This window comes from Syngnathus leptorhynchus, chromosome 11, assembly GCF_054491065.1.
Source record: "Syngnathus leptorhynchus isolate UIUO chromosome 11, UIUO_Slep, whole genome shotgun sequence".
NCBI classification, from domain to species: domain Eukaryota; kingdom Metazoa; phylum Chordata; class Actinopteri; order Syngnathiformes; family Syngnathidae; genus Syngnathus; species Syngnathus leptorhynchus.
In genome coordinates this window covers 7,965,906-7,983,026 of record NC_141205.1, presented here as the reverse complement: position 1 = coordinate 7,983,026, position 17,121 = coordinate 7,965,906, and the positions used below count along the sequence as shown (strand labels likewise).

At 44.6% G+C, this 17,121-nt stretch overlaps 4 protein-coding genes across 4 annotated transcripts; 2 read left to right on the top strand and 2 right to left on the bottom strand.

Annotated features, from left to right (window-relative positions):
• Window positions 1–26: 26 nt before the first annotated feature.
• Window positions 27–3,283, bottom strand: bysl (bystin-like). The gene is made up of 7 exons (XM_085923200.1): window positions 2,861–3,283; window positions 2,327–2,486; window positions 2,098–2,236; window positions 1,837–1,970; window positions 1,605–1,765; window positions 853–955; window positions 27–524 (listed from the first exon to the last, which is right to left on the bottom strand). The coding sequence occupies exons 1-7, from the start codon at window positions 3,123–3,125 to the stop codon at window positions 170–172; spliced, it is 1,317 nt and encodes a 438-aa protein (XP_085779326.1). The 5' UTR covers window positions 3,126–3,283; the 3' UTR covers window positions 27–169.
• An 88-nt stretch (window positions 3,284–3,371) lies between these two features.
• On the top strand, window positions 3,372–6,013 carry med20 (mediator complex subunit 20). Its single transcript, XM_085923206.1, has 4 exons — window positions 3,372–3,521; window positions 4,069–4,214; window positions 4,327–4,580; window positions 4,677–6,013. Exons 1-4 carry the CDS (start codon window positions 3,508–3,510, stop codon window positions 4,896–4,898), a joined length of 636 nt encoding a protein of 211 aa, XP_085779332.1. The 5' UTR covers window positions 3,372–3,507; the 3' UTR covers window positions 4,899–6,013.
• A 132-nt stretch (window positions 6,014–6,145) lies between these two features.
• Window positions 6,146–12,309, top strand: usp49 (ubiquitin specific peptidase 49). Its single transcript, XM_085923198.1, has 7 exons — window positions 6,146–6,359; window positions 7,811–7,920; window positions 8,419–9,879; window positions 9,977–10,184; window positions 10,422–10,530; window positions 10,649–10,854; window positions 10,927–12,309. The coding sequence occupies exons 2-7, from the start codon at window positions 7,849–7,851 to the stop codon at window positions 11,028–11,030; spliced, it is 2,160 nt and encodes a 719-aa protein (XP_085779324.1). The 5' UTR covers window positions 6,146–6,359; window positions 7,811–7,848; the 3' UTR covers window positions 11,031–12,309.
• Window positions 12,310–13,718: 1,409 nt separating this feature from the next.
• tmcc2 (transmembrane and coiled-coil domain family 2) lies at window positions 13,719–16,020 on the bottom strand. Its single transcript, XM_085923858.1, has 5 exons — window positions 16,015–16,020; window positions 15,469–15,882; window positions 14,544–15,163; window positions 14,135–14,270; window positions 13,719–14,018 (listed from the first exon to the last, which is right to left on the bottom strand). Exons 1-5 carry the CDS (start codon window positions 16,018–16,020, stop codon window positions 13,719–13,721), a joined length of 1,476 nt encoding a protein of 491 aa, XP_085779984.1.
• Window positions 16,021–17,121: the final 1,101 nt, after the last annotated feature.

Sequence of the window (17,121 nt, the reverse complement as noted above, 5' to 3'; positions counted from 1 at the left end):
AGAAATAAGGTGATCTCCATTCCAAATTGTTGTGGATTCAGTTTTCTTTTAATACTACAAACTGCTGCTTTGAGTTGTCGTCATCATCAAATACACAGACACTGCAACTCTGTCTTTTTTAAATACCAAACAGTCCGAGTTGAAATTCTGCCCGACGTACAGAAAATGCTCAGTCCATATCAATGTTAGCGGGGATTCCGATTTCAATATCCCGTGACTCCGAGTTCTGCAGTTCTCTACGAATCTCTGCCGAGATCTGAGGATGGGTTTGTATCTTGAGCAGCTCCAGCAACGCCGTCTTCTGTTCGGAGGCCAGGTCGGCCTTGTAGCGCTGAGCTAGTGTGAGTAAACTCTGATGCCAGAGCACAGGAAGCACTCGTTTTTCGCTGCGGAAAGACAGGAAGTGAGCCACCAAGGCATCCAGCACACGGAAAGGCAGGGCGTATTTCTTGTCGAGCAGCAGACGCAGGAAAATGCTGTTGGCGCCGTTGTACTCCATCTCTGCCAATTTGAGCATCGTGGCGCTGAAAGGTATAAAAAAAAAAAAAATCAATAAAAAAGTATGACTTATGTAATCTTTCTCCTCATTCAAACTGACCTCACCTACATACATATTGCAAAGTACTCATTTTTAAATTAAAAAATTACAGTGCCTGAAGCTATTATTAAGGGGTATTTTATTAAGAACTGTTTTCATCTTAAAAAAAATAATATAAATGTAATCAACTATAACTTGTCGACAGTAGGGAGGATTGCATAATAGTGTAACGTTCAATAATACCATGGCTGACACAGTAGAAGGCCATTTATAGACGAGACAATAACGTTTGTCTCAGGTGAGACAATGCTTACCTGGCGTGGAGCACAGGAATAGAACACTTTGTCAGGATGCTTCCAATGATGATTGCCTCTCTGAGACTGCATGTCCCAGATTCACACAGCGGTATCAATATACCTGTGGGACAGAGGAAAAAAAAAATAATAATAATTAAAATCACAGGGTTTTTTTTCCATGCAGTGTACTTTTCTGAAAAAAAAATGCTGCACCAATTCATATTTCTGTCGTTTCAATACACATTTGACTTTAAAAGCATATACTGTATTTTAATAGTGCACATGATTAACATGAATTATGCCTTCATTGTAAACTATAAGCAGCATCAACATGGTTTTGTGTGCAACACTGCCACCAAGTGGACGTATGACGCAACGACTGTTCCAAAATGCGAGTCACGGGGGAAAATCCCCAAAATTAAATTGTGACGTAACCAATTTCCGTGATGTATTTATTAGTGTCGGAAACTTTTTGTCAACGACATACTTTAAATAATTTGGTATGTTTTTAACTCTACACTTTCAACTCCACTGGGGAAGTGGAATATGATTACAGTACATTTTTAACTCGGAAGTCACCCTAAAACTATTGTTAAAGAAACTTCATTTGTAATATGCAAAAACTATTAGTGCAGTACCACAATAATAAACATTAAATAAATAGCCCCCTGACAGTGTCAATAAAAGTGATGATTAACTCGGGAAAGACTGGATTTTTGAAACACCTCATTATCAGACGTCACGAGACAAGCCTTGTATAAACATCTCACCTTTAAACCAGGCACCCGGTTTGAACAAGGCTTTCTTCAGAGCACTATAAAGATGAAAGTTCAGTCTCTTGTACTCTGCAATATCATCCCGAACTCTGGGCAACACCACCAAATTGTAAAATCTCTGGGCCATTCGCTCTTTCAGATTAGAGGAGAAGATTCTACAACAAAAGATGATAAACACACTAAAATTCGGATCAAATGCTTATTTGTGTCGATTCGGGAAACGGACCGTGTCGCTTGATACATGGCAGCTGCCGTCCAGGTCTCAGGCTCAGTCAAATACAGGACCTGCTCCCAGTTTGAAAGCGCTGGTATTATTTTGAAAGCCTTTGGCAACTTTCCACTGCGATATTTTGACAGGACCTGAAATGAAAGTAATACACATTTAAATTGTGCCTGAACTCCACTCAGGGTGCCAAATGCACTTGGATGAGAATTAATTCATAATTATTTTTTTTTTTTTGTGTGTAGTTGTCTAATTTGAAGACACCTTCTTGACACCTCTGTACACTTCTACTACTCTGGGATCGAGTTGTTTCATTGGACAGCCAGATACTTCTGACATCACTGTTCCCACTTCTGTCTGTTTTTCTGTTATCTTCTCCATTATAATGTCCGCTAGTGTTCGCCTAGAAGACAAAACACATGCACACATACACAAATAAATGATTTGTGTATTATTTTGTATATTTTAAGCCATTGCTGTACACGGGTCTTGCCTCATTGGGGGGTTCTTATTCATGAACATCTCAATCGCTTTCTCGTCATCAGGGTCGACCACAACTTGGGTGTCATACACAGCGTTGGCAGCATCTTTACCATCCGTTGCTCCCAACTCTGGCCATTCCTCATCTGAATCTGCATCTTGAGATGAGGAACCTAAAAAATAATTCCAAGCATAAAAAAATAATAATAAAACACAAATTGCGAGACCCATTGTTCCTGTCACATTTGGAACATTTGACACAGGACAACAATACTTCTTTCCCAAAGGATTTGAAGACCACGCAGAAAAACTGTAGGTTGCAATAATACATGCAAATTTGTGCAAAGACGGAACATGCCAATAATATATGGTTAATATTTATATTAAAAACCACTTGTTGATCAGCTTTATTTTCTGGTGATTGCACTCTCTGTGACAAAAATTTGATTAGCCTACATCATTAGTGTGCTTGATTGTTTTGCATTTATTTTGTATAACTCAATACAAAGCAAAAAACATAAAGAGAAGCATAAAAAATACTACTTACCGAGAACAGTGACGGGTGCTTTCTTCTTTGGCAGTAGGCCATATTCGCTCTGGAGTTCCTCTTGTTGAATCCTAGCTTGTTGCAGGATCTTCCTGGACAGACGTTCGTTCACGTACTTGTCTTCGCTCTCAATCCGATCGTCCCGAAGTTTCACTCGGCTTTTGTCTTTCCCTCGAACCGTGTCGCCCTGTAGCATCTGGTCAACCAGCGTTTCTGACTGCACCCGGTTGTCAGCTCCTCCTTTAGATTTTCTCACTTTAGGCATTGTTGCACTTTGTTTAGTGTGTAACAGAAACGTTCATATACTTGTTCGCCCGTGTTAATTAATGTGTAAATCGTGCATTTAATCAGTGTAAACAGAAGCTAGCTTAACACGTGCATGTGTCTTTCAGAAGGGAAGTAGTCACATTACGTCACATCCTTTGTCTCTCCTTTTAATTTTTTGTTTCTTTTTTTGTTTAGAATTTTATCGTTCGTGTCCAGCAAAATAAATTTATTATCATAAACATTGTTTTACTGCTAGTATAATTTTGTTTGTTTGTTATACTTGTTTTATTTCTACCGGAAGTATAAAATGGTGATTGAAGAAATTCACCCGGAAGTATTTAACCGATGACGAAGACGGCATCAGACGATAAATAATAGTAATGGGAGTTACTTGGTGAGGTTTTACTGTTTGTTATTGTGTCAATATACGGTTTGCGTTGCCACCATATGAACCATATTGCGTTTGTTTTGTACGCCATCTGAATTATTATCACAGCATCGCTTTATCTATTCAGTAACATAATCATGCCCTGTAATTCACTAGCTCTTGTTGGTCACCTTCGCCTATTTTGTTTTTACAAGAGAAAATTGTTTGGTCCAGTACCAAACAAAAATGTAAGAAAATAATATTGCATGCTGAAATAATAATTGGTTCTCATTCTATTCGCAAATGGACTCCTGCCATGACTGATTCTGTTGTATGAATGGGATCAGATTACTTTATATACTTACTTCCTGCAATCTAGTGTGTGGGGATTTAATTGTGCTACTAGTCACATCATTGGCATAAAAAGAACAACCATGGTACATTATTCGTATTGACCAATTAATTGAAATTGGATCATCCTCCGAGGCATACCTGATGATTTCTGGTGGGACGCTAATGTCCATGGAGTAGTTGTGATATAGTCAATTTGCAACAATGTTTGTTTGTGACCCAGTGTGTGCCAGGTGCCGGTGGCAGAGGGGAAGAGTGTGCAGCAGACTGTGGACATGGTGCACAAGAAACTAGAGCAGCTGGGAGCTGTGAAACAGGGCAGCTTCTGTGTCGACTGTGAGACGTACCATGCGACTGGAAGTGTCAGCGGTAATACTTAACGCTATTATTTCATTTCATTTAGCTACACGTCAAATGTGTGCTAAAATGTGCAGCAGAATGCAAAAGCGCTGCTATAGTCAGTGTTACCTTTGTGTTTCAGGTCAGCCTTCCAAGCTCTTATATGTGATGCACAACTCAGAAACCCCCCTAAGTTGCATGGCTCTATTTGAGAACGGACCCTGCCTGGTAGCCGACGGCAACTTTGACGTTCTCATGGTGAAGTTAAAGAGCCACTTCCAGAATGCCAAGGGCCACAAAGTAGAATGCCGAGGCTCGCGATACCGCTACTGCGACTTTCTCATCAAAGTTGGCACAGTGACCATGAGCTCGAGTGCCAGAGGAATATCAGTAGAGGTATATTTGGACACACTCCCAGTGTATTAAAAAAATAAATAGAGAAAAACAATCCCCCAGCTCACTTTGTTATAACTGCACTCACTCCCTCTGCAGGTGGAATATTGTCCCTGTGTGGTTCCTGGGGATTGCTGGAATCTAATGAAGGAGTTCATGCAATCATTCCTGGGCCCCAGCGTCCCAGAGCTGCCATCTGCGTTTACTGCTAAGCCTGAAGGCATTTTTGCACCAGCCGATTGCGTTGACACCATGACGCAGTACCTGGAATTGTTCAACAAACTGCGAAAACTACAAATTCAAGGGAATAATGTGCGTTGAATAGCTAATCCTAAGGGAGAAAGCATGTTTTGTTATATTTCTAAAAAATGTTCATCAATTCTGGTCCTGTGGATCAAAATGCTATTCTGGTGTCTAAGAAGGCCTGACCTTTTATTTTCATTGCTCTAGCCTTAACATCATTTATAAATCCTTTTGGTGGACATGTCTTGTATTAAAAAAAAAAAAAAAAAAGCCTTGTGAAGAAAAAAAATCTAAACTGAAATAGTTTTGTATTCACCTATTCTTTTACAATAACACACTAATATAGCTAAAGACTGAATACTAATTTGATAATAGCGGGGGTGTGGCGGGGATAATTGGGGCTGTTATTGTACATACGATGTATTCAACTAGTTAAAATGCTTCAATGCAAAGACACTGATAGCATTTTACCAGCCTGACTTTAACCCTCCAGGCTGGTGGATTCAAAGCCATGTAGTATATTAGTAACATGGATAACCAGTACCATGGAAAACAATAAATTTAACAGTACAAGGATGATAATAGGGTTGGGAAGTCGCAGAGACGGGGTGGCCGAGTCTTTCTTCAAGCGCCATTTGCCACTCCACATGGCTCGACTCTGGTGGTCAAAAAGCCACAGTGAAAGGCCTTGGCCTGCGGACCCTCCCCCACCCAAACGTCACTTAAGTTTTCCTGCAACCATTTTGCTCCAGCTACAATTAAGGGAAATGTGTGGAAAGACTTGATCAATCATGCATTTGGGTGTTAAAATGATTACATGTGCAAGACAAAGTGATGATATTCCCAATAATCGATACTTGGTAGGCTTCCATGTATCTGGATGGATATATTTTTTTAATGTTTTCGGGCTTTTTAACAAAGCCTTTGAGGCATGTGTGTGGGGGTTTTAGGTGGGAGGTTACCTGCATGGTGTGTCAATCTAACTTCTGTTCAAATTGCCTTTCATTGAACTCCTAACAACTGATGTTCTTGTGCCCCACTTTTTAAAATTTGGAATTGAAAATAAGAAAATTGCATACTATCTGATGCTTAACCAATCAGATCCAAAACATCCCGTGTTCAATGTAATAAATAGTCTTTTGTGGGCTCTTTGTTTTTCATATAATTATCATCAGAGCCCAGAATATTGCAGCTTCTTGAAACAAGGGTACATCCTTTGAAACGTGTCATAAAAATGAGCACAAACCACAGTGGTGACACCGAGGTCAGGCTCCTCCTCGCCCAGTTTGGGGCTCTTAAGGCTCGGGTTATTGTTCCATGTGGCCTCGGTGGGTGGGTGGACGGACGGCCGGTCCATCCTGCTGCCTGTTGTTCCGCCACTCGACCAATGAGAGGCCGGCTACCGCTCAGCATTGGTCCAATAAGAGCGACGGGGTCCGGGCTCGCATCGAGAGTTGGGTTGTTCAATCTGAGTGAGGACAACAAGCAGATTTTTTTTTCTTCTTCTTCGGTGTGCCGGATGGATGCGTTCTGGCGATGGTAACGTTATCTCCGTTTTTTTTTTTACATTTTCTCACAAACTCGTGATTAGCGAACAAAGCTTGGCTGTCCCCCCCCCCCCCTGTGTATGTCAGCGGGGAGTTTGTACTCGTTTAGCGGCGCAGTACGTTAGCTAAGTAGGTAAATCAGCGTCGGCGACCGATAACTGCGGCTAGGTCAACTTCAATTAACACGGGGGAAATGCGATCTACACTACCGCAAACTAGCTACTCGCGTCTGTCCATCCCCCGATAAAGTCCCTTCAGACACGCCGTCTCGGCTGCTTGTCGCCAGGCTTGAGGCGCCGCGGCGTCCCCTCTTCTCCAGGTTAGCACGGAGCAAGCGCGAGCTAACTTGGTGGCCGCGCTGGCTCAACAAAGTTGCTGGATGTTCTCGGAAAGAGAGGGAGAGGGGCTCTTCTTCACGCCCCTTTGTTCTGCCTCCACGCCGAGGTGGAGGCGGTGAGGTAGCCTAGCATGGCGTTTACGAGCCGGTTGCAAAGAACCGTTTGAACAATCGGGATTAAAACAAGCACGGTAGACGTGTGGTCCATCAGATAACACGCAGTACTGTAATACAGCACGATGAGCGACTGCGGTCCACGTAAATCTTTTTTTTTTTTTTTTTTCTTCGTTTCTTTTTGGCATTGGATTAAAACATCAACATATCGGTGTCTAGCTCAACAGATGTTACTTCAAAAAAAATAAAAAAGGTGATTAAGTGCTTTAAATAACGATCCAAAGAAAGCACATTTTTATGACCAGTCATCATCTAGCTTTGTGTTTTCATGTTGTTTGCATTGTTTTTGACAACAATGCCTTCGGGAGTCATGTGAATTTTATTACCAAAACTGATCAAATCGACAATAATAAATATCAGATGCATCTTTGCACCAAAAAGCTTTAGTGTAACCCAAACATGAAGCTCAAAGTATTCGGTGGTGTGCATCAAGTGGTTATTATGCGCATTTGTGTTGGAAAGTCAGTAGCTGTCTCATTTGCTTCTTGTATTTAGCATTCACATCAAGCATTTCCAAATTTTGGAGTCAGTCATTCCAAATTTCAATTTTTAGTCCATTTGAAAAACACAAACCTTTTTAAAGGTTGTTCAGCGGGATGACTCGGCATTTAATAAGAATGGCGTATGTACTTTTCCTGAAGGCCAAACTGTTCCGCTAAATTGCTGTGCACTTTATACAATACCAGCTAATATGAACCTTGAAGTGGTCACATGATAAACCGCATGAGTTCAAACTAGTTTTGTTCAAATCCTGCTTTAGGCACACAGATTAAACTCCGGATTCCTGGAGAACACAGACGCTCCAGCAGGAAGCGTGACATGTGTTTGACAGCAGGGGGGGGGGGGGACATGAATACGATGCACACCTTTTGACTTTGTGTGCATTTCAAGTTCCATAACGCCTACTCACTTTTGATTTGTATCTCCCTCAGAATGTTCCAGTGGGCGCTGCTGACGACAGTGGATATGGATGAAACAGAAAGTCGCTGTTCTTTTCGGACTTAGTTTTCCCAGTAATTTGACCAAGCCAACTATTTGTACAGTAAGCACATCTTCCCTTCTCCTCTGTGTACACTGATGCATAGTTTTCCTTTACTGAATTACAGGGCTCGCTTCATCGACAGATGAACTGTATGAAGATAGCGTTTCCTAAATTTCGGTGGAATAATAATTAAGCGGCAAAATCAACCCATTTTTAGCCATTTCAAGGGGCGGCCATTTTGTCATTTGCTGTCGACTGACAATGACATCACAGTGTGCTTAGTGCTCGAGCAACAACCAATCATGGCTCAGCTTGAAAATGTCACATGACCAAAATTGACTTGACTTGCTTGTTTAAAAAAAAAAAAATGGTTCCAATTTTTATTAAACTTGTATATGCAATACATTTGAAGCATTTTGATGTTATAGTTAAACAGTATACTAATAACGTGAATATGTTTGTAGCACTTGGGGCGCTATTTATTTATTTCCGGTGGCTCTAAGTGTAGAACATTTCGGAAGCACTGATTTAACGTAAAGGTGTGACTGCAACCCGCAGAATGACTTGCTGCTCGGCCAGAGGACGTGCGTCCTACCACTGAGGGCCCCCCCATGTGTATGCGCAGAGATGGAGCGCTGTAAGCACGTGGTGCGTCTTCGCCTGGGCCATGACCACTCCATCCTCAATCCGCAGAAATGGCACTGCGTGGACTGCAGCACCACAGATTCGGTGTGGGCCTGCCTCAAGTGCTCCCATGTGGCCTGCGGGCGCTTCATGGAGGAGCACTCGCTCAAACACTTTCAGGAGTCCCACCACCCGCTGGCCATGGAGGTGCGGGAGCTGGACGTCTTCTGCTTTGCCTGCGGAGACTATGTACTCAATGACAACGCGGAGGGAGACCTCAAGCTCCTCCGTGGGGCCCTCTCCACCGTTCGGAGCCCGGGTACGCGCTCGCTGCGTTCCTCAGCTTGGCGGGCGTACGCCCACCGTGGCGGGGAGAGCGGGCCGCAGCCTCCCATGCAGCTGGCCTTGCGTCATAGGAGGAAAAGCCTCCTCACCAAGATGCTCCAGAGGTGGACGAGCAGACATCAAGAGTTGCAGGCGGAGCGCAGAGAGAAGCTGGAGGAGGCGAGAAGACAAAAGAAAGAGGTGAAAAGGCGATTGTTAGAAGAGCTGGTCAACGTCCCTCCCAGAAAGAGCGCTCGGCTTCTCACTCAGGCGCCACGTCCGACCATCTCACTCATTCCTTGCAAGTTTCGAGACCCTCCGGAACGCCTACCTCCTCCTCCCAAGAAGCCTTCCCTCCTCACCTTGTCGCGTAAGCCGCCTCCGAACGGCAGGGCCGCGAAGTTGAGGCGCTACTACTCGGCCCACTCGGCTACCCGCCGACGGCTGGCCCCGGGAGTCACCGGTCTGCGCAACCTGGGGAACACGTGCTACATGAACTCCATCTTGCAAGTGCTGAGTCACCTGCAGAAATTCAGGGAGTGTTTTCTCACTTTGGACCTGTGTGAGACGGAGGAGCTGCTCGCCAAGACCAACCACTCACAAGGGGTGAAGGCGGTAGCTGGAAGTGTGGTTGGCAGCGGAAACATGCCGCTGACCTCGTACCCGCTGGAACGCGTTGGAAATTTGGCGGTGGGCAAAAAGGAAAGCGCCCCGCCCGCCCCGCAGACTGCCGAGTTGGTCCAACCAAAGGAGACTCGTTGCTCCACCCGCCAGCGGATGTCTCTGTGCCACGAGTTGCATACGCTTTTCAGAGTCATGTGGTCGGGCCGCTGGTCTTTGGTATCTCCCTTCGCCATGCTGCACTCGGTGTGGAACCTCATCCCGGCTTTCCGCGGCTACGACCAGCAGGACGCCCAGGAGTTCCTGTGCGAGCTGCTGGACAAGGTGCAGCAGGAGCTGGACGCGGAGGCCTCCAAACGACGCATCGTCATCCCCATCACCAAGAGGAAGCTCTCCAAACAAGTGCTGAAGGTGCTGAACACCATCTTTCACGGGCAGCTACTCAGCCAGGTGAGTGCGGCACTATGTTTAAGGCATTTGGCAAAATGAAACAAAAATTCCAGACTGGGTTTGCATTTCACACCTAATGGGAAGCTCTTCTTTCCAGGTGACCTGTCTGTCCTGCAAGCACAAGTCAAACACAGTGGAGCCATTCTGGGATTTGTCTTTGGAGTTTCCCGAGCGCTATCACAGCGTGAACAAAAGCTCGGGCTCCACAGCCTACCAGCGCAGTTGCACGCTCACCGAAATGCTGTCCAAGTTCACCGAGATGGAAGCGCTCGAAGGCAGCATTTATGCCTGCAACCATTGCAACAGTGAGTGCAGCCTTTGGACTTGACAATGTTTCACTTCTCCAGCGTCTAAGTTCGAATTTAGGATTTAAGGCTTAGATATATTTAGCTCGAGTTCGGGCTGGCGCGCAATTGAAGTGAATAGAATGGACGCAAAACCTTTGGAATGTTTACACCATATTGTGGTGTGTTGTAAGCACCCCCCCCCCCCGCTTTGTCACATTCACGCTATACTTTGTCTTCTCTCTTGTGGTTTGTCAGAGAGAAGAAGGAAAACATCCCACAAGCCTTTAGTTCTTTCAGAAGCCCATAAGCAGCTTCTGATCTACCGTTTACCTCAGGTTCTACGGCTGCACCTCAAGCGCTTCAGGCAAGTGGAAATGTTTTCAAAGTCCATTCTTACATCTCGCTCAATGTCCAAAGAAATAATCCCTGCCTTCAGATTAGATTGCCGCCGACTAACAACAAACTCTGTGTGGCGCGGTCAGGTGGTCGGGGAGGAACCATCGAGAGAAAATCGGCGTCCACGTGGCCTTCGACCAGGTTCTGAACATCAAACCCTACTGCTGCACGGGCTCAGGTCACTCTGTCCACAGAGGGGGCTACACCTACGACCTGTCGGCCGTGGTCATGCACCACGGCAAAGGCTTTGGCTCAGGGCACTACACCGCATACTGCTACAACACCGAAGGAGGTGAGCGCGCCGGAGCGACGCGCCGGGCCGCGAGGCAACGGCCAAGCTAACCGCTTTTGGTGTGCTCCTCAGGTTTCTGGGTCCACTGCAATGACTCTGAGATGAAGGTTTGCAGTGTGGAGGAAGTGTGCAACACTCAGGCCTACATTCTCTTCTACACCCAGAGGTCTGCTTAGGGACTTCTCGCCGTGAGCCTGAGCTGCGTTTATGAAATCGTTTCACACATTCTCTTCAAAGTAGCAATAGTCGATTCTAGTAGTCCTTCATAATGACATTCAATTTGTGTTCTACTTTTGTGACATGGAGACACGAATCAATCATTTTGGTCATTTTACCGATCAGAATAATAGTTTGTACTTGGCGCAAGTAATTAGCCACTTGCGTTTCAAATCTCTTTTTCTTGTGACCGCAAAGAAACGTTTTCATAAATGAAGCTACAGGTCGGTCCGCCTATGGGACCAGCAGACTGTGCGCGCAGGTTCGATTTACGTCCTGCTGAATATCGTGGTGTGCTCTCGTTCAAGAATTCAAATGATTCAAAAAAAATAGCTCATTTGTTTTGGGTGTTTTGTTTTATCCCTAGAGCTGTTTTATTTTGTAGCTTTTACGTACGATGAGAGGGGGGATCAGCTCTCCCTCAAATGGCACGGCTTACTTGAAAGAAGTACAGACTGTTTTGCTTCTGGTTCAGCTTTTTCTTTTAGATGATTTTTTTTTTTTCTTTGATTGTGAAATGTCACTTTTCCAACGTACATCTTGTTGTCTCCAGATTTGTATGTTCTCTCGACGAGTTCGCTCGAGTTCATTTCTTTGTTCGGCTGCCATGAAAGGACACTTGACCGAGAAGCGAAGGAGGCATTTTTTTTGGGGGGGGGGGGGGGTCTCTTCTAGCTGTGATTGTTTTTGGGTTTTTTTGGCTGCTCCTGTATTGTTACTACATGGCAGCTCCCAACCCTCTTTGAGTTCTTGTGTAGATGAGGCCGGGAACGTGGGGGGGGGGGAGAGAGAGAGAGAGAGAGAGAGAGAGAGAGAGAGAGAGAGAGAGAGAGAGAGAGGGGAAAAAGCCACTGCAGAAGTGATGAATGTTTCTTTTCTTCTTTTCAAGAGACATTTGGTACCTTACTTTTTAGCACCTGAAAGCAATATATTGTAAATCTTAAACCTTGACAGGAATTTAAGATCAAATCAGGAATTTTTTTTTTTTTCTACTCTGCTGTTTCTATCAAAGTCTTTAGAATTTGCTAGCTAATCGAAAAGAAACTTGTGTTTGATAGGAGTCAAATCCACACAACATTTGTCAACCCTAAGTCAAAAACAATCTTAATGACGATGAATGTCCTACTGCTTAGAGGTCAGGTGAGTTCTGTTGTGTGCTGTAAGAATACATGTCATCAATGTAATGGTTATATGAGTTTGCCTGACAGTTATTAAAAACATTAAGCAATTTCCTGGGAATTTGACCCATGTTTCTCATCACTGTGTCAAATACACTCAGTGGCCACAATTCAGCTGTGCCTTGAGATATGAGTGACTTAGTTTACAAGTTTTTTGACAACTGAGCAGTCATTTGGCCAATGTTTGTCTTGCAAGAGAACAAAATGTAGGTTTGCTGTATGGTGGCCTAGTGAACAATTCATAGCAGTCAATTTTCACAGGCTTAGATTCTTTATCCTCTACCAAGAATGACTCATACTTTGACCATCTCCATGTACTGTAATATATATCATCTGTATGTCTGGAATATATTGAGTATTCGTGTTCCTAATTCTTTAATTCATTTTTAAAGATTTGAATTCTCAAAGAAATACAATCTAGTCGAGATAAAGATTGTACTGACGACAGAGGATTAATTGAAAATAATCCCCTGAGATTACATCCTTTATTGAACCTTTTCTGTCCATGAGTGCTTCGCTTAAACCCATCAAATCTGTGTCTCAACCGGGGTGGGAAAATTATATTCCGCACAATTTGTAATAAAACAGCCATATTTATTTGTCGATATTTTGTTTTTTGTAAACTGGATAAAAACATTGACACAAATTGACATGCCAGTTCATTTGACACGGTGGGCAAAAGCAGATCTACAACAGTGGTTATGAAAGATATCAACTATGGATGGGAAAATAGTTTCTAGAGCGATGATACATTTTAAGCAGTTAAACGCTTTGTTCAATGGCAGCTAGAAATGTGTTCCAAAAAGCTTCCCTGCAACACAGCAACAAAATGGAAATGACACGGATTTTGGACAATTCATTAGATAAACCTGCACTCGCAAAATTGAAAACATTTCAAATGAACTCACTTTGGATGGATTATTTGTAAAGTAAAAATAAATGCAAACGTAAATACTCACACACGCTTGTGTGTGTATGTATGTATATATATATATATATACTATATCTTGTATTAGGTCTCATGCAATCGCGCAGATGTACCTAATAAAGTGTCCGGTGAGCTGGCATAGAGCAAAATCCATCTTGTCATGAATTGAAATGTCAACTGGTGCCAGTGCACACATGAAGACATGCACGATGGCCATATAAACATTCATGAGAAAAACAAAACATATCCTCCCAAATAAGCTTCAACCTGAAGGTCAACCTCGTGAGTCCTGTCCTGCTAATTCATCGTACGTACATCCTAAAAGAATCTTTCGAAAAAGATGAAGAAGTTTTTGGTGACAGCAGTGGAAATCAATAAACAGTTATCCCCACCAAAGATTGGCAAGATGTTATTTTGTTTATCGTGGGAGCTTCGTTTTGTCAGTCAGGAAAAAAAAGAGCAGCTCACATTCTGTTGCAGGCCTGGAAAAAAAAAAAACATTCCAGGTGAACTATCTGCTGGGGTTTCTCTCTCAAAGCAGCTCAGCTGGGTGGAAACCAAGGCTCCACAAAGTCCCAGTGCTTCCACAAAACAAAGAGCAGCACGGTGAGCAGGACAGTGGCCCCCACCCGCGCCCGCGTCTTCATCAGCGGCGTGATGAAGTTGGCCAGCGTGGAAACGAACACCAGAAGCACGGCCATGAGCGCCAGGATGACGTTGATGAGCTTGCCCAGCAGAGCGCGGGCGTTGGCGTTCTCCACGCCCTCCAGCTGGACCACCTGTTGCTGTTGCTGCTGCAACTCCAGCTTGGTGATGCGTGTCAGGCACGATTCCACTGCCTCCTGCCAGCGCACGTGAAAAATGAGCACACTATATCCGTCCGTCCATCCTTCCATCCATCCATCCATCCATCCATCCATCCATCCATCCATCCATCCATCCATCCATCCATCCTTACCTGAATGTCTCGCGCTCTCTCGTAGGACTGATAGGCCACTTTCTCCTCCATGCTGGCCAGTTCTTGTTTGAGATTGCTCATTTCATTCTGATGAAGCTCTGTCAGGTCACTCAGCTGCTCTTCTAATCGTTCATACCTGAATTAAAAAAAGAAAATACCACATTTTTCAGGGATAAGGTATTTATTATGAAATCATTTGAAAATATATGAAATATATTTATATAAATTATTTGAAAATAACCAAAGAAATAATCAAAAATAAATAAATAAATAAATACATGTATTTATTAATAATAATTTTATCATAATTTATTGATAAATAAAATTAAAATTCTAATCAGCTTCAATTTGATCAAGCAAGATTGGAACTAACGTTCAAAGGCTTTTTTTGTTTTTGTTTTTTGCATACCTGTATCTCTCCTCTTGCAGGCACTGTGTCATGTAGGAGTAGTCGCTCTGCAGTTGGCCCTTCATGTCCTCGATGGTGTCCTCCATGTGCGCCTGGCTGGCTTTGATCTCCTGCAAGCCCTCGAGTAGGGAGTCCCAGGAGCTGTGCACGTGATGATGGTGGTGGTGGTGCCCGTCCAGCCTGGGACTCCCCATGGTAGGCCCCAACATGCCGCCTCCCCCTCCACCCGCCCCGCCGGAGTTGCTTCCAGGGGCCGAGCCGGACGTGGCGCTGGAGCACTCGTCGTCGCTGCCGTACTTTGGACTGGACACCAGAGTGGCGCTTCCGCTGAGGGCGCGGGGGGTAGGGGTGCCGTCAGAATGGCCCCCGACTCCGTCCTCCATAGTATCCTTGAGATGGGCGATGTTATCTGCGCTGCCAAACTTGTTCCTGATGAGACTGGCAAACTCTCTGGGCTTGGAGACCACCGAGGTGTGAGTCAGGGCCGAAACGCCGCCTTTCACCCCTTCCACTACGCCTCCTCCGAAACCGCTTATCCCAGCACGGACGTTGGCCCCCACGTCCTTGAGTCCTTGCTGCATGTCCCGCAGGACATCCTTGGGCTGCCGGGCCGGTCCATTCTGGACAGACGGAAGCAAGCTCAATTGCCAGAAATCTCAAAAGTTTCGTCTTGAGACGTAAACATTGGAGGAAAATGTAACTATAGCTGAGAAACCAAAATTGGCAGTAGCTCATATCTCAGAAGCTCAGGTCAGGTCACTCACAACTCAAGGCACAGTTATATTTTAAATACTTTGGTCTAAAATTTCCTAATGAGGACAAAAGACACAATAGAAAATGGATGGCTGGATAGATGTGAGAGGTTTTATGTGACCGATGGGTTTAAATTTAGAACCAATTATGTCTGTGTGGAGTAATGACTCACCTGCTCTATCTCCTTTAGCTTCTTGTGATAGTGCTCTAACTTCTTGTGCAAGTGCGCGATGGTCTGTGCCGACTTTTGGTTCTTCTTCTCAAACACCTGCTTGATCCTGGATGCCTGCTGCTTATCGGCATTGTGGGCTAGCTTCAAGTATTCGGCCACATTGTCGTCGCGGGCTTCCTGCTCCACCCGAATCTGCTCTGTCACCTTCAGGATCTTCTGCTGAAGGTGCTCCAGAGCCACTCGCGTCCTCTGGGGCTCGCCGCACCCCGCCCCGCCCGCGCTGCCTTCGGCACCGCCCCCGGCAGCCGCGCTGGATGCTGACCCCGCTGTGCCCTCTGCGCTAATGTTGCTGTCAGAGCCTCCATGGCTGGCAGTGGACGGGAGGCCAAGAGTTGTCACCTCGCTCTTATCCAGCTGGGATGACAAACGGGAGATAAAGAAAGTTATTTTTATCTTCAATCATCCTTCCCCATTGAAATCAATGGAAATTCTATTCTAGCCGCCCCTAGATTGATAAAATTACCGCTCCACTTTATATCAACACACAGCCATGACAATTACATAACATGTAAATAAATGAATATTTTTGCTTCACTTCAATGTACATATACTCCTTGGCCACTATGATACATTCATTCTTTCATAGAGCCATGGTTGAATCTCCTCAATATAATGCAATAGCAGAATTTTTAGGGAGAGGATAAAGAATATATGCATGTGAGTTGTTGTTGTTTTGTTTTTTTTATCCGTCTACGTGTGTTACACTGTTCAATGAAGTTTTGTTTGTTTTGTTAAGTTTGGCAGCAAACATTAGGTGGGAGTGGCGCTAAAAAGCTGACGCCTCTTTTTTAGCATGTATGCTAAAGTCAAAATATCCTTGCATTCTTCAAATTTTCTTTAGGTGTCATTTCAAGGATAAAGTTTGGACACTTCTGGGTAACATACAAACAACAAATTGATGTCAATATTTTGGGTGACCACTCATGTGATGATTGATCTAAGAGGGGATTCCCTGCACGGGTATATGGGTGGCCTGGCAGATGGCGCCTCTTAATGCTGGCCTGCCCTCGCCCGCCTGACGTCAAAACAGTGTAATCAGAATCTGCAAACATGAGCTCAGGGAAACACATAACACCGAACATCTCGGATGTCGTGCTCTAATTTCTCTGGACGGGTCAGTGGAAGGATTTATCAGCATTTGACTGGCATAGCGGCGTGATACTGATGGCTGTCATGACTCCCGGGGGCCATTAGCTACCCCCCCTCCCTCCCTTTTGCGCCTCTGTGAAAGTAGGTTACAAACACGTTGTAATAGGGATGAGGAAAAAAAAAAAAAAACAGACGACCCCCAGCGGGTGAACGTGGGATGCGGGGTCGCTGTAAAGCTGACACAGCAGAAGATGCACTGCGTGTGTGGATGCTTCATGACTGCCAAGACACAACAATGCAGCAAAGGATGACGCTGTGACCTGACTCTGTCTTTTCATAGCACAAGCGAGAGGATGGAAGTGACACAAGACTGGCGACGGGGGTGGATGAGGACATGAGGACATGAGGATGAGGAATCAAACGAGAAACGTTACCATACTGCTTTAATCCAATTTGTGCGGTTTGAGTTCCAGGCCCATTCTGCTGCTGCCCACCACCACCACC